We start from the raw sequence: 27662 nt of genomic DNA on the forward strand, positions 1-27662 counted from the left end.
AAAGTAGCTACATTAAACCCTTTTTGATTTCTCTGGAAGCGCTACTTTGGTGCGGGTGTTATTCTGATGAGATATTATATATCGATAATTTTAATTAAAACTTTTTCAATGCTATTAATTATTGCTGATATTGTTGATCACCTGTACCCTATATGAAAATATGCCTGATAATATTGTTCTTAATTAAAAGAGCACACAATTATAGTCTGTTAGAAGATGTCAGTATTAATTCATTTATTACAGAAATATAAAAAAAAGGATTTCCTGTTGAGCTTGAAAAGAAACACACAGAATCACTAATACTCTGTATCCTTGCTTATGGTGTTCCTATTGTCCAAGAGTTTTGTATGAGAGCTGGAACTGGTGATGAACACTCGAGTGTGATACATTTGTGATATATGCTACTTTGACAATGCCTCTCCTGCTTATGAACAATTATTATGTCTACACGCCAATAAGTAGAGATTTTCATACCCTGTGTTTGCTGTATCGTCTTCTCAGTCATTGCACTCCTTCCTATGTCTTCAATTCTTATACTACTATCTGAACAATACAGCAGAAATTATCATTTCCAACAAAGTAAAATTCTCTCTGTATCACTACACGACACTAACATGTTCATACAGTCTGTATCAGGAACTTGACTTTGGAACAACCTTCCTCATAATACTAGCAAAATTAAAAACCTTTCAAACTTCACCTTCTATCACAATAGTTACTCTCTTCTTGCAGCTATCTTGTCAATCCTCCCTCTGCCTCAACTTTTCTCTCCTCATGTCTGCGGAATTTTCCATTGAAATTCTCTTCTTTCATAGCAACCATTGCCTCTTTCATTTCTGTCTTCTCCTTTTTCATTAACCCTTCCACTTCTAGTACCAAAAAAGGCTTCAGAAATGCTAAACTAATCAGTATCATTCTTAATGCCTCCATTATTTTATTGCAGTCAGAATTATTATTATTATTATTGCAAATTATTACTTTTGTTAGTAATGCAAATTATTATTATTGAATTTAACAAAGAAAATTGCAAGTATTGTTATTATTGAATTTGTTATGTAAGAATTAATTAACATCATTCTTAATGCCTCCATTTGTTTATCATCATTGTTAGTGTTACTGTTATTATTGTTATTATTATTATTGCCAATTATTATTATTTATTAATAACATAAACTTTTATCAACCAATGGAATATCCGGGATGAAATGTAATAATATTATGCAAAGGGAAGTTGCTACTCACCATATAGCGGAGATGTTGAGTCACAGATAGGCACAACAAAGAGACTGTCACAAATGAGCTTTTGGCCAACAAGTCCATTGTCGAAAACACACACACACACACACACACACACGCAGCTCACTCACACATGACTGCATCTTTGGCAGCTGAAGTGTGACTTCAGCTGCCAGTGACTGCAGTCATGTGTGTATGAATTGCATATATATATATATATATATATATATATATATATATATATATATATATAATAGAAGGAAACATTCCACGTGGGAAAAATTATATATAAAATCAAAGATGAGGGGACTTACCGAACGAAAGCGCTGGCAGGTCGATAGACACACAAACAAACACAAACATACACACAAAATTCAAGCTCTCGCAACAAACTGTTGCCTCATCAGGAAAGAGGGAAGGAGAGGGGAAGACGAAAGGAAGTGGGTTTTAAGGGAGAGGGTAAGGAGTCATTCCAATCCCGGGAGCGGAAAGACTTACCTTAGGGGGAAAAAAGGACAGGTATACACTCGCACACACGCACATATCCATCCCCCTAAGGTAAGTCTTTCCGCTCCGGGATTGGAATGACTCCTTACCCTCTCCCTTAAAACCCACTTCCTTTCGTCTTCCCCTCTCCTTCCCTCTTTCCTGATGAGGCAACAGTTTGTTGCGAGAGCTTGAATTTTGTGTGTATGTTTGTGTGTCTATCGACCTGCCAGCGGCTTTCGTTCGGTAAGTCACCTAATCTTTGATTTTTTTATATATATATATATATATATATATATATATATATATATATATATATATATATAAAAAAAACAAAGATGATGTGACTTACCAAATGAAAGTGCTGGCAGGTCGATAGACACAATTCAAGCTTTCGCAACAAACGGTTGCTTCATCAGGAAAGAGGGAAGGAGAGGGAAAGACGAAAGGATGTGGGTTTTAAGGAAGAGGGTAAGGAGTCATTCCAATCCTGGGAGTGGAAGGACTTACCTTAGGGGGAAAAAAGGACAGGTATACACTATATATATATATATATATATATATATATATATATATATATATATATATATATATATATATGTGTGTGTACAGGGTGTTTCAAAAATGACCGGTATATTTGAAACGGCAATAAAAACTAAACGAGCAGCGATAGAAATACACCGTTTGTTGCAATATGCTTGGGACAACAGTACATTTTCAGGCAGACAAACTTTCGAAATTACAGTAGTTACAATTTTCAACAACAGATGGCGCTGCAGTCTGGGAAACTCTATAGTACGATATTTTCCACATATCCACCATGCATAGCAATAATATGGCGTAGTCTCTGAATGAAATTACCCGAAACCTTTGACAACGTGTCTGGCGGAATGGCTTCACATGCAGATGAGATGTACTGCTTCAGCTGTTCAATTGTTTCTGGATTCTGGCGGTACACCTGGTCTTTCAAGTGTCCCCACAGAAAGAAGTCACAGGGGTTCATGTCTGGCGAATAGGGAGGCCAATCCACACCGCCTCCTGTATGTTTCGGATAGCCCAAAGCAATCACACGATCATCGAAATATTTATTCAGGAAATTAAAGACGTCGGCCGTGCGATGTGGCCGGGCACCATCTTGCATAAACCACGAGGTGTTCGAAGTGTCGTCTAAGGCAGTTTGTACCGCCACAAATTCACGAAGAATGTCCAGATAGCGTGATGCAGTAATCATTTCGGATCTCAAAAATGGGCCAATGATTCCTTTGGAAGAAATGGCGGCCCAGACCAGTACTTTTTGAGGATGCAGGGACGATGGGACTGCAACATGGGGTTTTTCGGTTCCCCATATGCGCCAGTTCTGTTTATTGACGAAGCTGTCCAGGTAAAAATAAGCTTCGTCCGTAAACCAAATGCTGCCCACATGCATATCCCCGTCATCAATCCTGTGCACTATATCGTTAGCGAATGTCTCTCGTGCAGCAATGGTAGCGGCGCTGAGGGGTTGCTGCGTTTGAATTTTGTATGGATAGAGGTGTAAACTCTGGCGCATGAGACGATACGTGGACGTTGGCGTCATTTGGACCGCAGCTGCAACACGGTGAACGGAAACCCGAGGCCGCTGTTGGATCACCTGCTGCACTAGCTGCGCGTTGCCCTCTGTGGTTGCCGTACGCGGTCGCCCTACCTTTCCAACACGTTCATCCGTCACGTTCCCAGTCCGTTGAAATTTTTCAAACAGATCCTTTATTTTATCGCTTTTCAGTCCTTTGGTTACATTAAACCTCCGTTGAAAACTTCGTCTTGTTGCAACAACACTGTGTTCTAGGCGGTGGAATTCCAACACCAGAAAAATCCTCTGTTCTAAGGAATAAACCATGTTGTCTACAGCACACTTACACGTTGTGAACAGCACACGCTTACAGCAGAAAGACGACGTACAGAATGGCGCACCCACAGACTGCGTTGTCTTCTATATCTTTCACATCACTTGCAGCGCCATCTGTTGTTGAAAATTGTAACTACTGTAATTTCGAAAGTTTGTCCGCCTGAAAATGTACTGTTGTCCCAAGCATATTGCAACAAACGGTGTATTTCTATCGCTGCTCGTTTAGTTTTTATTGCCGTTTCAAATATACCGGTCATTTTTGAAACACCCTGTATATATATTTTTTTTTTCCTACGTGGAATGTTTCCCTCTATTATAACTATATATATAGACACACACACAGATGATGTGACTTACCGAACGAAAATTCTGGCTAAACATGCCTTGGTGCATGGCCAGCACATCTTGGCACGGTGTTACACCGTCCGGGTTATCTGGATACTTCCCACCAACACCAACCTATCCGAACTCCGGAGATGGGAACTTGCTCTTCAATATATCCTCTCTTCCCATTACCCACCAGGCCTCAATCTCCGCTAATTTCAAGTTGCTGCCAATCACACCTCACCTGTCATTCAACATCATCTTTGCCTTTGCACTTCTGCCTCGACTGACATCTCTGCCCAAACTCGTTGTCTTTAAATATGTCTGCTTGTGCCTGTATATGTGTGGATGGATATGTATGTGTGTGCGAGTGTATACCCGTCCTTTTTTCCCCCTAAGGTTAGTCTTTCCACTCCTGGGATTGGAATGATTCCTTACCCTCTCCCTTAAAACCCACTTCCTTTCGTCTTTCCCTCTCCTTCCCTCTTTCCTGATGAGGCAACAGTTTGTTGCGAAAGCTTGAATTTTGTGTGTATGTATGTGTCTGTTTGTGTTTCTATCGACCTGCCAGCGCTTTCGTATGGTAAGTCACATCATCTTTGTTTTTAAATATATTTTTCCCGCGTGGAATATATATATAAAAAACAAAGATGATGTGACTTACCAAATGAAAGTGCTGGCAGGTCGACAGACACACAAACATACACACAAAATTCAAGCTTTCGCAACAAACTGTTGCCTCATCAGGAAACAGGGAAGGAGAGGGAAAGACGAAAGGATGTGGGTTTTAAGGGAGAGGGTAAGGAGTCATTCCAATCCCGGGAGCGGAAAGACTTACCTTAGGGGGAAAAAGGGACAGGTATACACTCACGCGCGCGCACACACACACACACACACACACACACACACACACACAGATCCATCCGCACATACACAGACACAAGCAGACATTTTCTGCTTATAATACGTAACCCACTTCCAAACCATAACCAAATCCCCCCCGCTTTCAACACTACCACCGCCGCTATAAAATCCACTGTTTCTAGTTCACAAACAGTTCCTTTCACCTATTAAACAACCATTTCGGCTACTTCTAATAACTTTAGCTTTATTTCCATTTCCGTTTTTTTACACATCACTGATCATTTTTAGCCGTTTCCCACAGGTTTTAACGTCATTATTTCTTCATCAGACAATTGTTAGCCTCATTCTCATAATCTGCCACCACAAAACCACTCCTTTTAATACATTTACACTTAATTTTTTGGAAATTTTCCCGAATTTGTCCACCCTTTAACGTGTTTTGGCGGCAACACAACCACCTAACCTTTATGCACATCGTTATCTACCACGCCAAGTTCACCACAGGATCAACACAGCGCAGATTTAACCAACACTTTTTCGCCTTTTTTCACACCAGATCTCCAGTTGCTTTGCTTTCTAGTTCACCTTTATCTCACCCCCCATATATATATATATATATCTATCTAAAAAGAAAGATGATGAAACTTACCAAACAAAAGCGCTGGCAGGTCGATAGACACACAAACATACACACAAAATTCTAGCTTTCGCAACCAATGGTTGCCACCTTCTAGTACCATGTCACCCTCACAACACCTTCACAACGACCCCATTAAGTTTTATTTACATTCCCTCCGCAAACATGCCTTCGCCCTAGCCAGATTACACTCCCATATTTAAATTTATAATCCCTCTTTCCTGACGAGGCAACCATTGGTTGCGAAAGCTAGAATTTTGTGTGTATGTTTGTGTTTGTTTGTGTGTCTATCGACCTGCCAGCGCTTTTGTTTGGTAAGTTTCATCATCTTTCTTTTTAGATATATTTTTCCCACGTGGAATGTTTCCCTCTATTATATATATATATATATATATATATATATATATATATATATATATATATATATATATATATATATATATATATATATATATATATATATATATATATATATATATATATAATAGAAGGAAACATTCCACGTGGGAAAAATTATATATAAAAACAAAGATTGAGGTGACTTACCGACCGAAAGCGCTGGCAGGTCGATAGACACACAAACATACACACAAAATTCAAGCTTTCGCAACAAACTGTTGCCTCATCAGGAAAGAGGGAAGGAGAGGGGAAGACGAAAGGAAGTGGGTTTTAAGGGAGAGGGTAAGGAGTCATTCCAATCCCGGAAGCGGAAAGACTTACCTTAGGGGGAAAAAAGGACAGGTATACACTCGCACACACGCACATATCCATCCACACATACAGACACAAGCAGACATATTTAAAGACAAAGAGTTTGGGCAGAGATGTCAGTCGAGGCAGAAGTGTAGAGGCAAAGAAGTTGTTGAAAGACAGGTGAGGTATGAGTGGCAGCAACTTGAAATTAGCGGAGATTGAGGCCTGGCGGATGACGAGAAGAGAGGATACCTGGTACAGAAGCAAATAACCAGAGCCACTTCCTCGTCCCCTCAAACCCAGAATCCCCCACAGAAGAACCACAAAAGTGCCCCACTTGTGACAGGATACTTTCCGGGACTGGACCAGACTCTGAATGTGGCTATCCAGCAGGGATACGACTTCCTCAAATCCTGCCCTGAAATGAGATCCATCCTTCATGAAATCCTCCCTACTCCACCAAGAGTGTCTTTCCGCCGTCCACCTAACCTTCGTAACCTGTTAGTTCATCCCTATGAAATCCCCAAACCACCTTCCCTACCCTCTGGCTCCTATCCTTGTAACCACCCCCGATGCAAAACCTGTCCCATGCACCCTCCCACCACCACCTACTCCAGTCCTGTAACCCGGAAGGTGTACACGATCAAAGGCAGAGCCACGTGTGAAAGCACCCACGTGATTTACCAACTGACCTGCCTACACTGTGATGCATTCTATGTGGGAATGACCAGCAACAAACTGTCCATTCGCATGAATGGACACAGGCAGACAGTGTTTGTTGGTAATGAGGATCACCCTGTGGCTAAACATGCCTTGGTGCACAGCCAGCACATCTTGGCACAGTGTTACACCGTCCGGGTTATCTGGATACTTCCCACCAACACCAACCTATCCGAACTCCGGAGATGGGAACTTGCCCTTCAGTATATCCTCTCTTCTCGTCATCCGCCAGGCCTCAATCTCCGCTAATTTCAAGTTGCCGCCACTCATACCTCACCTGTCTTTCAACAACTTCTTTGCCTCTACACTTCTGCCTCGACTGACATCTCTGCCCAAACTCTTTGTCTTTAAATATGTCTGCTTGTGTCTGTATGTGTGGATGGATATGTGCGTGTGTGCGAGTGTATACCTGTCCTTTTTCCCCCTAAGGTAAGACTTTCCGCACCCGAGATTGGAATGACTCCTTACCCTCTCCCTTAAAACCCACTTCCTTTCGTCTTTCCCTCTCCTTCCCTCTTTCCTGATGAGGCAACAGTTTGTTGCGAAAGCTTGAATTTTGTGTGTATGTTTGTGTTCGTTTGTGTGTCTGTCAACCTGCCAGCACTTTCATTTGGTAAGTCACATCATCTTTGGATATATATATATTTTTCATTTCAGCCTCATGTTACACTTTCCACCTTCTAATACCATGTCACCCTCACAACACCCCCACAACGACCCCATTAAGTTTTATTTACATTCCCTCCGCAAACATGCCTTCACCCTAGCCAGATTATGCTCCCATATTCTATTTTCTCAGGCTTGTCTGACATCTGGCATTACCCCCAAAGGCCTCACACTTAAAGTTCCCATCTCTGGCTGCAACCCTTCTTTCCATCAGTCCCTATACCAGTTCCAAACTGAACAATCCATTGCCCTCACCCACCTAATCCTTCACCTACACATCAACTCAGCCAATGAACACACCCGTCAACACCTGTCCTTAATAAAAGTCCTCAATCTTTCCTCTCCCGCATCCACACCCGCTGTTCAAAGCATCCTCCTACAGGCCAACCGCAAATTAGAACAGCATGCCACCCTCCACCTCAAAAAATTATCCAATCTCCTGGTTTCCCACCTCCGGAAAGGCAACTCACTCACCCTTCACAACCTTTCCAGCAAACCTCAACCTCCTCTCATTGCACACAAACCCAGTCTCTCCCATCTACTTAATCTCCCACTTCCAGCTCCACTCCCTCCAAAACCTCAAAATTCCAATCAACGCAATCTGGAACCACAACACCCCAATTCAGTAGTTAACCTTTCCTCCAAACCTCTCTCCCAATCCGAAACCTCTGTCCTATCCAAAGGCCTCACCTTCAGCCCCACTCCCAGATTCAACCAAACAGCCCTCGTCAAAGATTTACTGTCCTACACTCGGACTCTCTGCTGGAAATATCACTTTGCCACGAAGAAAAATGATCCTAATCCTACTCCTAATGATCCAACTCCCCAAGACGCTATCCAAATTGAACCCTGCCTGGAACAGTTCCGTCCTCCGTCACAGTGGGACCCACCCCCTCTTCCTCAAAATCACCCTCTCCAAACCTTCCAGGAATTTCTGACTTCCAGCCTTGCTTCTCAATCCTTCTTAAAAAGCCTTAATCCTACTCCCAACATCACCACTGCTGAAGCCCAAGCTATCCGTGATCTGAAGGCTGACTGATCCATCGTCATTCTTCCGGCGGACAAGGGTTCCACGACCGTAGTACTTGATCGTCGGGACTATGTGGCTGAGGGACTGCGTCAGCTTTCAGACAACACCACATACAAAGTTTGCCAAGGTAATCCCATTCCTGATGTCCAGGCGGAGCTTCAAGGAATCCTCAGAACCTTAGGCCCCCTACAAAACCTTTCACCTGACTCCATCAACCTCCTGACCCCAACGACACCCTGCACCCCTACTTTCTACCTTCTTCCTAAAATTCACAAACCCAATCATCCTGGCCGCCCCATTGTAGCTGGTTACCAAGCCCCCACAGAACATATCTCTGCCTACATAGATCAAAACCTTCAACCCATTACATGCAGTCTCCCATCCTTCATCAAGGACACCAACCACTTTCTCGAACGCCTGGAATCCTTACCCAATCTATTACCCCCGGAAACCATCCTTGTAACCATTGATGCCACTTCCTTATACACAAATATTCCGCACGTTCAGGGCCTCGCTGCGATGGAGCACTTCCTCTCACGCCGATCACCTGCCACCCTACCTAAAACCTCTTTCCTCATTACCTTAGCCAGCTTCATCCTGACCCACAACTTCTTCACTTTTGTAGGCCAGACATACCAACAATTAAAGGGAACAGCCATGGGTACCAGGATGGCCCCCTCGTACGCCAACCTATTCATGGGTCGCTTAGAGGAAGCCTTCTTAGTTACCCAGGCCTGCCAACCCAAAGTTTGGTACAGATTTTTTGATGACATCTTCATGATCTGGACTCACAGTGAAGAAGAACTTCAGAATTTCCTCTCCAACCTCAACTCCTTTGGTTCCATCAGATTCACCTGGTCCTACTCCAAATCCCATGCCACTTTCCTTGACGTTGACCTCCATCTGTCCAATGGCCAGCTTCACACGTCCGTCCACATCAAACCCACCAACAAGCAACAGTACTTCCATTATGACAGCTGCCACCCATTCCACATCAAACGGTCCCTTCCCTGCAGCCTAGGTCTTCGTGGCAAACGAATCTGCTCCAGTCTGGAATCCGTAAACCATTACACCAACAACCTGACAACAGCTTTCACATCCCGCAACTACCCTCCCGACCTGGTACTGAAGCAAATAACCAGAGCCACTTCCTCGTCCCCTCAAACCCAGAATCCCCCACAGAAGAACCACAAAAGTGCCCCACTTGTGACAGGATAGTTTTCGGGACTGGATCAGACTCTGAATGTGGCTCTCCAGCAGGGATACGACTTCCTCAAATCCTGCCCTGAAATGAGATCCATCCTTCATGAAATCCTCCCCACTCCACCAAGAGTGTCTTTCCGCCATCCACCTAACCTTCGTAACCTGTTAGTTCATCCCTATGAAATCCCCAAACCACCTTCCCTACCCTCTGGCTCCTACCCTTGTAACCGCCCCCGGTGTAAAACCTGTCCCATGCACCCTCCTACCACCACCTACTCCAGTCCTGTAACCCGGAAGGTGTACACGATCAAAGGCAGAGCCACATGTGAAAGCACCCACGTGATTTACCAACTGACCTGCCTACACTGTGATGCGTTCTATGTGGGAATGACCAGCAACAAACCGTCCATTCGCATGAATGGACACAGGAAGACAGTGTTTGTTGGTAATGAGGATCACCCTGTGGCTAAACATGCCTTGGTGCACGGCCAGCACATCTTGGCACAGTGTTACACCGTCCGGGTTATCTGGATAATTCCCACTAACACCAACCTATCAGAACTCCGGAGATGGGAACTTGCCCTTCAGTATATCCTCTCTTCTCGTTATCTGCCAGGCGTCAACGTCCGCTAATTTCAAGTTGCCGCCGCTCATACCTCACCTGTCTTTCAACAACATCTTTGCCTCTGTATTTCCGCCTCGACTGACATCTCTGCCCAAACTCTTTGCCTTTACAAATGTCTGCTTGTGTCTGTGTATGTGCGGATGGATATGTGTGTGTGTGCGAGTGTATACCTGTCCTTTTTTCCCCCTAAGGTAAGTCTTTTCGCTCCCGGGATTGGAATGACTCCTTACCCTCTCCCTTAAAACCCACATCCTTTTGTCTTTCCCTCTCCTTCCCTCTTTCCTGACGAAGCAACCATTGGTTGCGAAAGCTAGAATTTTGTGTGTATGTATGTGTTTGTTTGTGTTTCTATCGACCTGCCAGCGCTTTCGTATGGTAAGTCACATCATCTTTGTTTTTAAATATATTTTTCCCGCGTGGAATGTTTCTATATATAAAGGCCTCGCTGGCCAACTGGCCGTGTAAATTATTATTATTATTATTATTATTATTATTATTATTATTATTAGTCGTAAAGCTCCCAACATGGAAGACGCTAAGTAAAGATGGTTCACTTCTGGGGCTTCTTATTCTTCTTGTTTGCCCACCAGGTCTTCATTCTTTGCGAGAATTCAGCTTTTCTTTCTTCACTCCATTTTGTTCCAGTTCTCGGCGCTTTTGTCTCTGGTTTGACCTCCCATTTGTCAACTTTAAGTTTGAAATTGTTTCTGTTGTTCATGTCTTCAGTAGTAATGTTGGCTAATTCCAGATCTTTCTTTACATTTTTGATCCATTCTCCTCCATTAACAAGGGATGCTACGTATCTTACTATTTTTTTTGTACGTCTGTGATCGGGAAGTCTCACTATGTGGCCATAGAATTTTAGATGCCTCTTCCTCATGTCTATCTCTATGTTAGAATATTCTTCAATTTTAGAATTTTTCTGTAATCTATACCCCTCTTTGGTCCATCTTGGTCCCAGAATTTTCCTAATGATTTTCCTTTCCTCTTTCTTCAGGTTTTCCATATCTGTTTTCCTTTTAAGTGTCAAGGTTTCGCTGGCATATAGCATTATTGGTTTAATTACCGACTTATAATGTTTAATTTTTGTATTTATAGATAGACATTTTTTATTGTAAATGTTTTGGACCAGCCCTAGACCCCTACGAGCTTTTAATATTCTTTCTTGTTGTGAGTATTTTTCAGAAATTATCGCTCCTAAATATTTAAAGTATGGTACCCTCTTAATTTCTCCATATTTGGTTTGTAACTTAGAAATTTCTAGATTTGTTGTTGTAAACACCGTTTTCTCAAAAGATATTTGTAGGCCAACTTTTCCTGCACACTCTTTTAAGGTTTCTATCTGTTTGACTGCCATTTCACTAGAATCTGCCATTATTGCAAGATCGTCTGCGTAGGCTAAGTAGGGGATTTGTAGGTCATCTTTTTTGGTTCCCAGTGATATTGGTTTCCAGTACTTTTCTTTTTTGAGTTCTTTTTCCCATTCTGCCATGACTCTATCCAGAACTAAGTTAAATAACAGAGGTGATAATCCATCACCTTGTCTAACCCCAGTTTTTATCTCAAATGATTTTGAAAGTTTTCCCATGAATTTCACTTTGCATTTTGTATTTGTTAATGTCTGCTCTATGATGTTCCGTGTCTTCTTATCCAGTCCTTGTTCTTCAAGAATTTTAAATAGTGTGGGTCTGTGAATTGAATCATATGCCTTTTTAAAGTCGACAAAGACATATACTGTAGGCTTCCTTCGCATTTGTCTCATCCTTGTAATCAATTTCAAGTTTAAAATTTGTTCTGGACATGATCTGTTTGGTCTGAAACCAGCTTGGAAATCTGAGATTTTGGGTTCTAGCAGTTTTTGTGTTCTTTCAAGAAGACAAGCTGATAATATCTTGTATGTGACGGCAAGTAAGGAGATTCCTCTATAGTTGTTCACATCCGATTTATCCCCTTTTTTATGTAACGGATGTATTAGGGCACATTTCCAATCTTCTGGTATTTCTTCAGTAACCCATATGTTTTGAATAATTTTAACTAGCTCATTTCTTGAGTTAGACTCTAGACTTTTGAGAAATTCGGTTACAATTCCATCTTCTCCTGATGCTTTGTTATTTTTGAGTTTGTTTATGTGTTTGATAATTTCTTCTTCAGTTGGCGGTACAGAGTCATGCTGTTGCGGGGCTTTAGTGCTGGATATTGGAAGAGCTTCTGTTGGTTCTGGACAGTTTAGTAGCGTTTCAAAATATTTGGCTAATTCTTCACAGTTTTCTTCGTCGCTTAGTGCCAGATTCCCATCTGATTTCCGAAAACAGACATTTTGAGGGATATACCCTTTAATTTGGTTTGCAAAAGTTTTGTAGAATCCATGCGTATTATAATTTTTAAAATCTGCTTCTATTGATTCCAGTTGCTGAGTTACATACTTTCTCTTCTCTTGTCTAATAAGTTTATTTGAAAGTTTCCGTGTTTCTAAAAAGTTTATTATTATTATTATTATTATTATTATTGTTTTATAGTATCTTTTGTATGTGTTGTTCCTTAGCAGGTGTAAGAGAGGGCCTTAAGGCCATAATCTCGTAAGGCTAAATAAGCAATAAGTAAATAAAGGCTTTAATGCAGCAGCAGTCCTCATAGATATTTTTCTCTTTCTCCCAAAGGTGGTGTGATTTTATTTGAATATTTGTTTTTTTTCTGTTGTCTCCAAGGTATTACTCTGCCCTGTACAAGAAACTGGTGGATCCACAAATTGGATGCTCTTCACACCAGGCTGCCTTTGTGAACCTCTTATTCCGTTCCTTACAAAAGGATACTAGCACTCCGCGAGTATGTGCATTCATCAAACGTCTACTGCAGGTATGCCATATGTAACATATGTAAATTTAAAGCTTGAGAACATAGAATGGCTTGCTGGTATTCACCTTTTGGAGGGATCATTTAAAGCAGTGCTAATAGAAACAATGAAAAATAGAAGATACTACTCCTAGCTTTCAGAACTTGGCTTGATTGAGGATGGTTGGAAAGGAGGGCAGACCACTCAAAATTCTACCATTGGTTCAAAGGGGATGGGTCAGGGTGATTTTTAACGGAGTACAGAAGAGTGGCAAGACGCAAGGACATGTTGGAGAGCAATTTCTCGTCTCCAGATTGGAGGAAATTCATACTGGATAGTCTGCTTCAAGTGGCCTTTGTTGTGTTGCAGCCATTCAGGTCCCTTGAGTCGTATTGTAGGTAGAGCATGCTCAACAACTTTGTACTGCTTATCGCGTGGATCGTTGAAACCCCCCATCCAATATTAGTTTCCCTGAAATCCAGAGATGGAAACTAAGTCTCCAAAATATCCTTCAATTCCACTGCCCTCCTGAATTTAAACTCTGTGAACAACCCCCTCCTCCTCTTTCTCTCACTCGTAGAATTTCATTATTTCCACATTAACTAATTTATTTCCTCCTCCCTCTCCTCTCTCTCTCTCTCTCTCTCTCTCTCTCTCTCTCTCTCTCTCTCTCTCTCTCTCTAATTGGTTTTTCTCTCTCTAATTGGTTTTCCCCTCTTTCCTTTTTCTCCCCCTTTTTCCTATTTTTAATTGCAGTTTTCATTTCACTTTTCATTTATCTTTCTATTTAATCCATCTTCCCTTATTATTCTTCCCCTATTGTCATCCATGAACTGAAGCTAACACAGTGTTTGCAAACTATCTTTGACCACCTGACACCTTCTCCTTCATCTTTGTCTTCTCTCATCTTCGTAAATACAGGTGTGTTCCTCTCAACCTAGATAGAGTCTACATTCCAGCCTTCACCATTCAATTCCTCTTTCTCCCGCAGGAAGGTACATACTTGCGCTGAAAGCTAGGAATAGTATTTCCTGCTTCTAAATGTCTCTGTTGCCTGTGCTAGGATTTTTGCCTGCTGAAGATAAGTACTGGCTAGGCATTCTGTCTCTCTGTAATTTAACTGTTTTCTTCTTCTTCTTCTTTTTAAATTGAGCTTTTGAACTCAGCCAAATAACATACATAAAAACTATTTCATGTTTTTATAATTTTATATTACCTGTATTATCCAGTTTACTCATTCTTTTATTTGTTTAGAAAATGGTGGAAGAAAGGAAAGAGGAGGGACTAACAACCCATCTACAATTTTAGTGTGTGCATGTAGCGAAATAAGTCACCAGGCAAAGAACTTGTCATTTACTAAGTTCAATCTTGTTTTATCCCTAACCTCATTTTATATCCTGCTGTGTGTAGAATGTTTAATTTGGGAGTATAATATAGATTTTCACTATTGAGGTTATCTTTAGCTGGAGAAGAAATATGGTTAGGTTTCATTACATAGCAATATTTTATTGAGCTTTCAAAATGTTGAGCCATTTTCAGCATAATAAGTAGGCTGGATGGTATTGAAATTGAATTGCTCATCAGTGTGCTGGCCATACCAAATTTTTATCTGGCCTCTTTTAGTGTAATAATCAAGGAAAGTTTGCTATTTACTAAGTGGTCTCTGTATAGTAGAAAGTTCTGAAATGATAAGGAGCTTGCTGCCTTCTCTGAGCTGTCATAGGCAGAAGCTTCTATGTGTACATGTTTCTATGACATATGTTTATTGCATAATGGCTAAGCTGTACTGGAAGTTCCAAATGGGATCTCTGAGCAAATTGTGAACAATATTCTGCAGATGTGGACGCTGAAAGATACACATTATTTTTGTACAGCAACTGTAAGTAGTTTAGCAGTCTACATTAGGGCTTGGTGGGAGGGAGGAAGGAATTGGATAAGATTCAGATCAGTAGTGGAACGTGGTGAGCAGTAGTTGTGGAGCTGTAATAGATTTGACTTATTAGATCTTGCTCTAATACCATTAATTGGGTTGGTTTTACCTCTTTTTGGTATCCCCGCTAGAAGATATCGAGATGTATCTAGATGAGTTGGTATGAGTATTGCAGTGGAATAGTGCAAAACACTGTCACGTGCGAGGAGCATTGCAAAGGCAGAGTCACTAGCTCAGATGTTTACCTGCTGGCAGCAGTAGGCCTGGATTGGTAGTTCCTATGTGGACATTAACTACCTTGGATCTAGCCTTTGCTACGCACTGTGTTTTGTTTTCTGTATGCTTAGTTTATTCAGTCACTCATTCTGGTAGCATTGTGTTGCTCAGGGCTCATCTGTACATGGTGTTTGGACACGGTTTCAGCTGGCCAGACTTGTAGTTGAGCCACAACCGGCTTGTATAGTAATATTTTGTGCTGACAGTGACGGTTTCTTGGTGTTGTCATGCCTGTGCAGATACAAAAGTGGTGATGTAGGATGTTTGTACGGGTGTCATGCTTTTGTTTTTCAAAATGTGTAATTGTAGCCACCGTGGAACCAGTGTTTTAGCAGTGCTGGGGGGGGGGCAGTTGTGCCTCCAGGAACATCAACAAAAGATGCAGCAAAAGCAGATGCAGAAACTGCTCAAATGCACCACATACTCACACCTCACTGGTGGTGAGCTAGTAACCAGCTGAGAAGCCTTCTCTCCTGCTACCCCCAAAGCCATTCACTGGCTTTCTGAGTCTGTGGAAAGGAGGGGCAATTACCTGCACTGGTTCTTGCTACACTGCCAGATAAGGTGTATAATTGATGCAGTTGCCATGTTGTTGTACAAAATTTCATGGGATTGTACAAAATGATACAGAATTTGAAACCACCTCCTGAGCCTGAGAAACCTGAACTTTGAGGATCTATATCAGCTGCTCATGCGGTATTTTGGTTAACAAATCCTTGTGGTGGCAACACGATTACAATTTAACTAGCACCACAAACATCCAGAGCAGTCATATGTGGCGTCAATCACTGACATGCGAGGCTTCTTGCTAAGGTGTTGGTTTGAGGTCCTCAATGTGCCACTTCATATGCGGACTCGCTAATTAGGGACATGATCATCTGGTTAGCACCCAACCCTGAGATCCATACTAGGACATTGGTATTGTCTGACCCCTCTTTAGCCAAAGTTGCTAAAATTGCAAAATCACATGAAGTTACAGTAGCATTAAGAACATACTACAACTGTTCGCAAGTGGCAAAGTTAGACATGCCTGATAAACAGCACCTGGTGTCCTGTGGGTTGAGCCAGATTGCCTTGTTTCCTGTTCAGCTGGGTGTGTTGATGCTGTTCATCATTCAAGTCCAGTGTCATCACAGTGCTGCCCATTTCTTCCCACATTGGGCTCGGCGAATGCGAATCTGTCACAGCATTGTAATCCCTGCTTCCACTGTTTTCAGAGTTCTCGACATCGCTCTCCCTCTGCACTTGTTTCTGCTCAAAGGGCTAGTCAGTAATCCTGCCCAAATTGTCATTTGGTGCATACTTGATGGTGCTGCCCATAAATAGATGCCACATGTGTGGTGTGCCACAGGATGGGCCATTTGGTAGCAGTTTGTGACAGTCGAGAGATGCAGCATGTTCGTTGAAGGCCCTGGTGCTTTCCCTTGGCTCAGAGGCTGTCTCAAGCATTGCCCCAGTGAATTCTGCTTATGCACATAATGGATGAGTTTCAGTTAGGCAAGAGAGTGACACTCAGCCTAATTACGATGGATAGATTCAGGCTGTTGGGTTGTCCTGTGTTGTAATGGCCACTCTCTGCAGTTGTATTTTATAGAAAGTGTTATATTTCTTTGAAGGAGAAATTTTCTGTCTTTGCACATTATAAGAATGTGGAACAGCAACTAGGATTGTCAGTGCTTAATAAACTGTTGGCACAACATATTTTTAGGTTAGACACTCCTTTTTGGTTTTGGTTCCCAGATAGCTGACAGGATACATTTGATGTCTCAGGCAGTACTCGTTGAAGACTTGAAATCTGTACTAAGATTGTACAGCCAGCTATTTGAGAATATCCTGGGTCCAGCTGAAAATTTTGAGGCACTTGTTTGCCTTAAGCCATCAGCAACACCTAAATTTTGTCGCTCCTCACCCCATTCCCTTTGCCATGTGCGGCAAGGTCAAGTCTGAGTTGAAGCATCGGCTGGACATCAGTGTCATTTCTCCTATTTAAGCCAGTCGGCACCGTGCACCTTTGTGGCATCTTTAAACAGACATTCACTGTCCAATGTGTTGTGGACTCTTATCCAACTCCGTGGCCACATGAGTTGTTGGTGAAGTTGTCAAGGAGCCAGTATTTTTCACCCATTGACTTGCTAGAACATATCTGTGGTTGCCAATCAAAGTCTGGAATTTATTAACAATATGTGGAGCAGTTGATTCATGACATTCTCTGTTGCGTAAACTACGTCAGTGATATCTGGGTCATGGGTTCCACCCTATAGGAGTATATATGAAATCTGCAGGTGATTTTTAATGACCTCTGATGAACAACCTTCATCAAAACTCAAAAGATGTTGGTTTTTTCCCCAAAGGTGCATTTTTTGAGACACGTGCTTATCAAAGATGGCCTTGCCCCTACAGACAAGCACATCAAAGCCATTGTCAACTTGCTAGCGCCCAAGAATCTGAAGGAACTCCAGTCTCTTCTGGGTGAAATGTCTTATTATGCTAAGTTCATTCCCATGCCATGCCCATATGCCATCCTCTCAACTGGCTTCACCAAAAGGGCATCAAATTCATGTGATTTGTGGACTGTTAATGGACTTTTCAGTCCCTCAAGCAGTGTTTGTGCTCTGCTCCTTGTTTGGCTTCCTTTACTCCATGTAAACTAGTAACCCTGGCTGCTGATGCTTTCCAGTATGCCCCTTGCTGTTGTATTGCATCAGAACCCAGGTATCATGAAGCAGCCCATTACTTTTCACATCAAAGATGCTTTCTGCAGTGCAAGTAAAAAAGAAGGTGCTGGCTCCCACTTTCGGCACTAAAAGATTTCATGTTTTTTTATAGGGACCAAAAATTCCTGCTCATTACAGACCACAGTCCTCAGGCTTCCTTATTCATACCTCACTCTGATATACCAGATTGGATTGCCCACCAGTTGCAGAGGAGGGGCTTCTTTTTCAGTAATTATTGCTATTACATTCGTTACCAGCCCACCATCCAACGTGCAAATGCAGAATCACAGTTTTGGTCTGTAGTTCGATTGACAGGGGGTTCTAGTTTTCACATTGGATGATACCTCGCAGCAGACATTGCTGGATTTTTCTTTGGTAGTGTGGGAGATTGTTGCCACCTATGCCACTGACTTGCTTTTCTGGAAAAACATTTGAGCATTTCAGGTGGGATGGCTCAAGTGCTCTTTCTGGAGAAGATTCGGTGTGGCATCTTTTCTGTTGTGGGATCAGTTCAATGTTGCCCTCATGCTGGCCACAGAGGAGCAAAGCTATCCAGTCACCATTGTTCTGATGTTGCATCCCCACATACTCCAGTTGCTGTATGCGTTACATCTGCTGGCTGGCAATCGATCATGGTTTTGGAAATGTTGTACAGGCTTGCACAGCCTGCGCCCAGAACAAGGCTGCACCACTGCATCTGTTTTCCCCTTGGCCAATTCTGGACCATCCTCGGGGCGGAGCACACATCGATTTTGCGAGTCATGCTATGGGGTAGCATGTGGCTGTTGGTGGTCAATGTATTGTCAAATTTCCCGTGTGTGGCCAAACTGCCCTCCTCAATACTGACTGCAGCTGAAAGTTCCTGTCAGATTAAAACTGTGTGCCAGACTGAACTCAAACTCCACTATTGCTAGAACACTGGACAATAGTGGATTCTGGAAGATCCTGAAGAAGATCCCAGCAGAGGGGTCGAAACGTTGATTATTTTTGAGGAAATACGATGTGACCTAACAACTCAGAAGATTTTAACTTTTAAGTGCTCTAGTGATTGAGCTACCAAAGTATGGCTTATGGTCCCTCCTCAGAGCTTTCCTTCTGCTGGTACCTCATCTCCTACCTTCTAAACTTCACAAAAGCTCTTCTGCGAAACGTATGAAACTTCCTGGCAGATTAAAACTGTGTTGTGGACCAAGACTAGAAATCACAGTTCATACACTGCTAGAACTTTCAATTATAGCATCAAAACTGTACATAAATAATGAACTTGCTTTCATATTACATTAATTTATACAAACACATTTAAGCATAATCTACAGCCTTGTTTTTGGAGGCTAAAGCAGATCAAGCAGTTTTGTTTCAGTCACTGTCCTCCTCAGGAAGAAGCAGTACAAGTGTTGTATTGTAGCATGTTGCTAAAAGCACGCTGAATCATAATAGGAGGGGATAACAACACATATTTTGCTATCTGAGGCCCAGGTTATTTGTTCAAGTCCCTCATGTTAGTGCTTCTAAATGTAGCTGACAATTTGTTCTTTAACTGAAAAGGAAAAGTCACTGGAAGAAGGTAAGTGTCTGAAGTGGAGCAAACTGTTGTATCCTTTAATTGACACCGTGCCTCAGGACCTGTCGTGCTACAATTTTTTTGAGACAATTTGGAGAAAATTATATGTAATTTTCTGATCATTCTCTTGTGATAGGGGCAGATTTCATTGTGCCAGTCGGAATTGTGACTGATAGTGCAAAGTTTTTAATACTGCTTCACATTGTTGCATAGTGAACAGAATATGGACATATGGACTAGAGGACGAGTTTTGTGATAAGATAGTAAACTGTCTAGCAGATAGAACTCAACGCATCATTCTTAACAAGGTGAAATCATCAGATAACTTCAAGCACACCCCAAGGGTGTGTTATAGTGCTATTATTGTTCACAGTAAAAATAAATGACCTGGTGGATAACATAGGAAACTCTGTGGTGTTGTATGTGGATGATGTTGTTGTACATAGGAAAGGTGTAACCCCAGACAACTTTGGCAAAAAGCAGGAGGATCTGCAAAGAATTGAGTTTGTTGCTGGGATGATCAGCAAGTAACACTCAATGTTAATAAATATGACATACTGCGTGTAAATAGGCAGAAAGACACATTATATTTTGATTATACAGGGTCCGGCATAAAAAACTCCCCGATTACAAAGTAACGTGCAGCGGACAGTAGAAGGAGCAGAGTGGTGGGTGGCGCGTCGTTAAGTAGCTGCCTACGTGCCGTTTTCAGTGTACGCCATGGCGTGGTCTGGTGAACATCGTGCCTTCGTAGTGGAAGATTTTATTCAAAATGGTGAATCGCCTATTAATACTCAACGTGCTTTTCGCGTTCGCTTTGCGCTCGGACGACGGGACCCTGTTCCCGATAAGAAAACAATTTATTCTTGGATTGCTAACTTTCGTGAGACAGGTTCCGCATTAAAAAGGAAACCACCTGGACGACCACGGACTGCAACAGGCCCCGGAAATGTTGATGCAGTTAGAGCTTCAGTTCAACAATCTCCTCGACGATCCGCTAAAAAGCATGCGGCAGCATTACGGATATCTGATCGAAGTGTGAGAAGAATCTTGCATCGAGATCTTAAAATGCATCCTTACAAAATTGTAACTACGCAGGAACTGAGTGAACGAGACTGTGGTGTCCGTGTAAGTTTGTGCCAAGACCTTCTTCGGAACATTCGTCCCAACGATATTGTGATTTTTTCTGATGAAGCACACTTTCACCTTGCCGGAACAGTGAACAGCCAAAATTGCAGGTACTGGTGTGAACACAATCCCCAAGAACTTCATCAACGACCACTTCATAGCCCTAAAGTAACAGTATGGTGTGCTGTTTACAATTCCGGAGTGATCGGTCCTTACTTTTTCGAAGAAAATGACAGGAATTTAACCGTCAACAGTGAACGATATTGTGCCATGCTCCGCGACTTTCTCCAACCGCAACTAAGGGAGCTTTTTGGTGAAATAGAGAACGTGTGGTTCCAGCAAGATGGTGCTACTGCCCACACAGCGCGGCAGTCACTGGCATTGGTGAAGGAAATGTTTCCTGGACATGTGATCTCGTTGCGTGGAGACATTGGCTGGCCCCCACGATCGCCGGACTTGACGCCCTGTGATTTCTTTCTTTGGGGCTATTTAAAAGCAAAAGTTTATGAACAACGTCCACAATCTTTACAAGCCCTGAAAGAAGCATTTACACAAGAGGTTGAAGCTATTCCACCTGAAATGACTCAAAGAGTAATGAATAACTTCAGGGAAAGACTCAAACAGTGTGTCGACAGTGCAGGAAGCCATTTAAGGGATGTTTTATTTAAAAAGTAAGACCATAAGAGTATTTTCTAAAATGGCATAATATGTACTTTTATTTAGTATAAATAAAATTGTTCTACCTTATTTGGTTTTGTTTTTATTAGCTTTCCTTAAAGGGGAGGTTTTTCTGCCGGACCTTGTATAATTAGAAATCAGTCACTGAGAACAGTAGTGACTGTAAAACATCTATGACTATACTCCAAAGTGGCTTAGTGAATAACAACTACATAAATTAGTTGTTGGAAATGCATATATCTGGTTGAGACTCATTGGAAGAATCCTAAGTAAATTTAATTTGTCAAAGAAAGAGTTGGCATACAAAACCCTCATTAGACCCATTCTTGAGTAGTGCTTGTCTGTCTGGGATTATTATTAGTTAAGAGTAATACAGGAGATAGAGAAATCCAAAGAAGAGTGGTGTGTTTTCTTATGCTCATTTATTAAGTATGAAAGCAGCACGTTGATGCTCATCATACTCTAGGAACAGATGCTGATAGAGAGGCCATGTGCATCATGGAGGGATTTACTGTTAAAATTCCATAAGCACACTTTTCAGGTAGAGTCATACAACATATTACTTCCTCCAATATAAATCCTATGAAATGATCATTGTGGAAAAAGTCAGAGGAATTTGAATGCATTTGGACATTGCCAACAGTTTTTCTTTGTAAGTAGAGTAGAGGGGGAGCAATCTCTTCTTGGATCAGTATTTTTAGTAGTAATTATATGTTCAGATGCACACATTTTGTTGTTTTGAATTTTATTGTTATGCAGTGCACTTTCACTGGAATCTTGTCATGTTCAGAGTTATTAAGTGTACTGCTTGATGATCTATAATTTTTTTTGTGCAATGAGCTTTTATGCTTGCTATATTTGTAACATTATCTTTAAATGATAATTCCCAGTTGGAGGATATGCCCTGCTGAGCTGAACCGTTATAACCATTTGCTCAGTAGCATGCTGATCCACCTTTGGAAGGTAGTGCAGTAGTGATTCTGCATGACATGAGTTTCTGTTGTATGTGGCACCAGATGTCTATGCACAGGCCGTACAGTTCCTGTAAGTTTTGTTTCAGTGGTTTGTGGGTGCAGAGCTGGTGTCTTATAGCATCCAGGATGTCTTCCATGCTTTCAGATCAGGCATATTTGGTAGCAGAACATCAATGTGCATGAGTTTGCTATAATGCTTCTCAAAATACTCTAGCATTATTCTGGCATTTGACATGGACAGTTATTATGCTAGAATAAATCATTGCCATTGGGAAAGACATCAAGTGTGGTCTGCAGTAATGTTCACATAGTCCACAGCTGTCATAATGCCTTCGGTTACTACTGTACATCCCAGGGATGCCCAGGTAAATGCCCTCTATAGTCAAATATTGCCCCCTCCAGTCTGTGCTCATGGCATGGTGCATGTTTTGAACAGTTGTTCACCTACATGATGGTGACTCCGGTCACAAACATCGACCCAGTGTAACAAGAAACATGATTCATTGATGAAGTGACCCATTTTCATAATGTTTTGGCTCTCCATGTATAAAATCATTATACATGTAGGCCAGGTTAACCACTAATCTGCAGTATTGTAACATTAATATTTCACTTTTTAAAACCTTTTTAAGTGGATGCCATGAAAATACTCTTTTTTCTTTATTTTGAAGTACACATCAGTGTTAATAAAGAAAGAGATGTCCACATTATTTGCTGTCTACTTATGTGTTTCCCAGGGCTTTATCATATCTAATCTCCATTATTGTGCCAGAATTGCATGTAAGAAATTCAGTTATTTTGGTCACACAAATTTCTTTCTCTTTTTTTTTTTTCAGCTTTGTTTGGTGTGGCCAGTTCCTCTGGTATGTGGTGTCCTGTACATGATTTCACAACTTTTAGTCAAACATGCAAATATTTTATCCTTTGAGCTGAAACATACACCTAAATTTGAAAATGATGGAAGTGATGAAGAAGAACACTATGATGATGTGCTAGAAGAGGTTTGTTTTTTAAGACTGATGACTGTGTACTACTTTATTATAATATTTAATAAGCACCAAGAAGTGATTAGTAGTTATCTATTGTTAACTTAATAGAGTGAGTGTAAATTCTGATCTGGCTTTCTTGACCTAGACACACTCTCTCTCTCTCTCTCTCTCTCTCTCTCTCTCTCTCTCTCTCTCTATCTCTATCTCTATCTCTCTCTCATAGCAGATCAATCGTTCTATTCGCACCTGTCAAACTATGTGATCTTACCTACAGGACAGCTAACAGCATGTTGCAAGCTGGCGTATGGATTCTGAGAATGAATGTACTATGAAAATAGCATTCTAGGAAGTTGTAACACCTGTAAATAAATCACAGAAAAATTTGGTAAAAGCTTAATATGTTATCAAGGCCTAATAGGTGTACATTTGTTACAACAATTGCACCAAGTTACACATGGTTTAATCAGAATTCACAGTGCTTTTGCAGACGTAACTTTTGCCTCTCATCCCAATGCTACCGGTAAGCAAGATAAAGTTACTTGCACCAGAATGTACAATAACAATCTCCCACGTTTCTACTGTCTTTGAAACCTGTACCTGCCATGTGGATCTTGCTGCCACACCACCAGTATTTTTTAGGAAATGCTGGCGTTTTCTAAGCAAACACAGAATAACTGAATTCTCTCCCTGTCGCAACCCAATGGTCATCAGTGATGATAAAGTCACAACATTGATGCAGTACGTATTGGAATAATAAAGACACCCAACTTACCTACATGCATCATGCTAATGGCATCACAATTGGCATAAACTTTGTGCACGGGCTGACAGCATTTAAGTTTGTGAATTTGCCACCAATCAAAGCACTTGTTATCACCAAACAAAGTCACTTCCTATGTGACTTAATTTGCAAAGACTATATTTATGTAATATGTGCAAAGATATAGCATATTTTGCTGTAACTGTGGAACCATCTCACACAAAATGTCTGCACACTCCAGGCTCCAGCGCATTTTCCTGAACAGTAGCACATCCTCCCCACTGCTGCCCAACTGGGGCAACAGTGATACCACACAATCGTCTTTAAGAATTGTTTATGTTTTTGATATTGGAATATCTTCTGCCTACACTTCCAAATGACACCCTTACAGAATAATATTTGTCAGTATTCTACCTCTCTCCTATTACCATTTGTAACTTTATTATGCACTACTTTTCCTCTGATTTTTTTTAAAATTATTATTTCAGTTTGGACTATTCTAAGCCATTCAGAAAGAAGGGGTGTCTGTTGCTGCAAACTATACAGTATTTTAGCTCAGGGCACAGTTGATATTCATCTGCCGGCCTTCAAACTTCACCCGCATCCTAATGACTTTCGTACTATCTAGAAGACTATAATGAGCATGTTTCCTCAGAATTTCATTTCAATGGCTGTTTAGTGTTTCTTACCTTTATTTCAAAAAGGACGTGTTTCATTTCCTTAACAGATGGTTGATAATACCAAAATGTTATATTGTTAATCTTGTCCATTTCTTGGCATTTGTTGCATTGAAAACTTTATTAATGATTTTGAGTGCTCTTTGTAGAATCGGCTGGAGACAGTGGCCATGTGTGTGTGATTTGTGCTTGTGTGAATATGTGTGTTTTTTCAGTTTCCGTGAAGGGCTTTTTTTATCTGAAAGCGTAAATGTTTAGTAGTCTTTTCATTGTACCTATCTGTGACTGAAAGCCTCCTCTGTGTGGTGAATAGCAGTCTATCCCTTTCACAAGATTATTGTTATCTGGATCATGTATGTAAGACCTGCCTAGCCTTAGTATTTAAAATAGTTATCTACTTAAAATAAGGGCTATGCAACAACTTACCTATAGAGCATTGGTCTGTGGTGCATTGAAACACATAATAGAAAACCGTTAACACTAGCTTTCGAGCCCTTGCTATTTTTCTAGTAAGAGTATACACGTTCACACACACAACCACATAGACACTCAATCGTACACACTCACACTAACAGTGAAACTAATTACATAATTTATGATATGAATATGATAGAAAGAAATATTCCACATGGGAAAAATATATTAAAAAAGATGCTGTGACTTACCAAACGAGAAAGTGCTGGTAGATAGACACATTAAAAAACACACAAACACACACACAAATTTCAGGCTTTCACAACCCACGGTTGCTTCTTGAGGAAAGAGGGAAGGAAAGGGAAAGACGAAAGGATGTGGGTTTTAAGGGATAGGGTAAGGAGTCATTCCAATCCCGGGAGCAGAAAGACTTACCTTAGGGGGAAAAAGGGACAGGTATACACTCGCGCACACACACACACACACACACACACACACACACACACACACACACACACACACACACACACACACACACACACATATCCATCCGCACATATACAGACACAAGCAGACATATGTAAAGGCAAAGAGTTTGGGCAGAGATGTCAGTCGAGGCGAAAGTACAGAGGTAAAGATGTTGTTGAGTGACAAGTGATATACGAGGGGCGGCAACTTGAAATTAGCGGCGGTTGAGGCCTGGTGGGTAACAGGAAGAGAGGAACTATTGAAGGGCAAGTTCCCATCTCCGGAGTTCTGATAGGTTGGTGTCAGTGGGAAGTATCCAGATAATCCGGACGGCGTAACACTGTGCCAAGATGTGCTGGCTGTGCACCAAGGCATGTTTAGCCACAGGGTGATCCTCATTACAAAAACACTGTCTGCCTGTGTCCGTTCATGCGAATGGATAGTTTGTTGCTGGTCATTCCCACATAGAAGGCTTCACAGTGTAGGCAGGTCAGTTGGTAAATCACGTGGGTGCTTTCACACGTGGCTCTGCCTTTGACCGTGTACTCCGGGTTACAGGATTGGAGTAGGTGGTGGTGGGAGGGTGCATGGGGCAGATTTTACACTGGGGGTGGTTACAAGGGTAGGAGCCAGAGGGTAGGGAAGGTGGTTTGGGGATTTCATAGGGATGAACTAACAGGTTACGAAGGTTAAGTGGATGGCGGAAAGACACTCTTGGTTGAGTGGGGAGGATTTCACGAAGGATGGATCTCATTTCAGGGTATGATTTGAGGAAGTCGTATCCCTGCTGGAGAGCCACATTCAGAGTCTGATCCAGTCCCGGAAACTATCCTGTCACAAGTGGGGCACTTTTGTGGTTCTTCTGTGGGAGATTCTGGGTTTGAGGGGATGAGGAAGTGGCTCTGGTTATTTGCTTCAGTACCAGGTCGGAAGGGTAGTTGCGGGATGCGAAAGCTGTTGTCAGGTTGTTGGTGTAATGGTTCAGGAATTCCGGACTGGAGCAGATTCGTTTGCTATGAAGACCTAGGCTGTAGGGAAGGGACCGTTTGACGTGGAATGGGTGGCAGCTGTCATAACGGAGGTACTGTTGCTTGTTGGTGGGTTTGATGTGGACGGACGTGTGAAGCTGGCCATTGGACAGGTGGAGGTCAACGTCAAGGAAAGTGGCATGGGATTTGGAGTAGGACCAGGTGAATCTGATGGAACCAAAGGAGTTGAGGTTGGAGAGGAAATTCTGGAGTTCTTCTTCACTGTGAGTCCAGATCATGAAGATGTCATCAATAAATCTGTACCAAACTTTGGGTTGGCAGGCCTGGGTAACCAAGAAGGCTTCCTCTAAGCGACCCATGAATAGGTTGGCGTACGAGGGGGCCATCCTGGTACCCATGGCTGTTCCCTTTAATTGTTGGTATGTCTGACCTTCAAAAGTGAAGAAGTTGTGAGTTAGGATGAAGCTGGCTAAGCTAATAAGGAAAGAGGTTTTAGGTAGGGTGGCAGGTGATCAGTGTGAAAGGAAGTGCTCCATTGCAGCGAGGCCCTGAATGTGCAGGATATTTGTGTATAGGGAAGTGGCATCAATGGTTACAAGGATGGTTTCCGGGGGTAACAGATTGGGTAAGGATTCCAGGTGTTTGAAAAAGTGGTTGGTGTCTTTGATGAATGATGGGAGACTGCTTGTAATGGGTTGAAGGTGTTGATCTACGCAGGCAGAAATATGTTCTGTGGGGGCTTGGTAACCAGCTACAATGGGGCGGCCGGGATGTTTGGGTTTGTGAATTTTAGGAAGTAGGTAGAAGGTAGGGGTGCGGGGTGTTGGTGCGGTCAGGAGGTTGATGGAGTCAGGTGAAAGGTTTTGTAGGGGGCCTAAGGTTCTGAGGATTCCTTGAAGCTCCAC

The 27662-nt window shown here is 41.9% G+C and overlaps 1 protein-coding gene across 2 annotated transcripts in view; it reads left to right on the plus strand.

Moving 5' to 3' along the window:
• Nucleotides 1–27662, plus strand: part of LOC124776318 (CCAAT/enhancer-binding protein zeta) — a 212404-nt gene that overhangs the window by 81607 nt on the left and 103135 nt on the right. For both annotated transcript variants that reach the window (XM_047251254.1, XM_047251255.1), the window contains 2 exons: nt 13075–13222; nt 23297–23461. In XM_047251254.1, coding sequence (XP_047107210.1) covers nt 13075–13222; nt 23297–23461 — 313 coding nt within the window. The remainder of the gene's footprint in view (nt 1–13074; nt 13223–23296; nt 23462–27662) is intronic.

Source organism: Schistocerca piceifrons, chromosome 2 (genome assembly GCF_021461385.2).
Source record: "Schistocerca piceifrons isolate TAMUIC-IGC-003096 chromosome 2, iqSchPice1.1, whole genome shotgun sequence".
NCBI lineage: Eukaryota > Metazoa > Arthropoda > Insecta > Orthoptera > Acrididae > Schistocerca > Schistocerca piceifrons.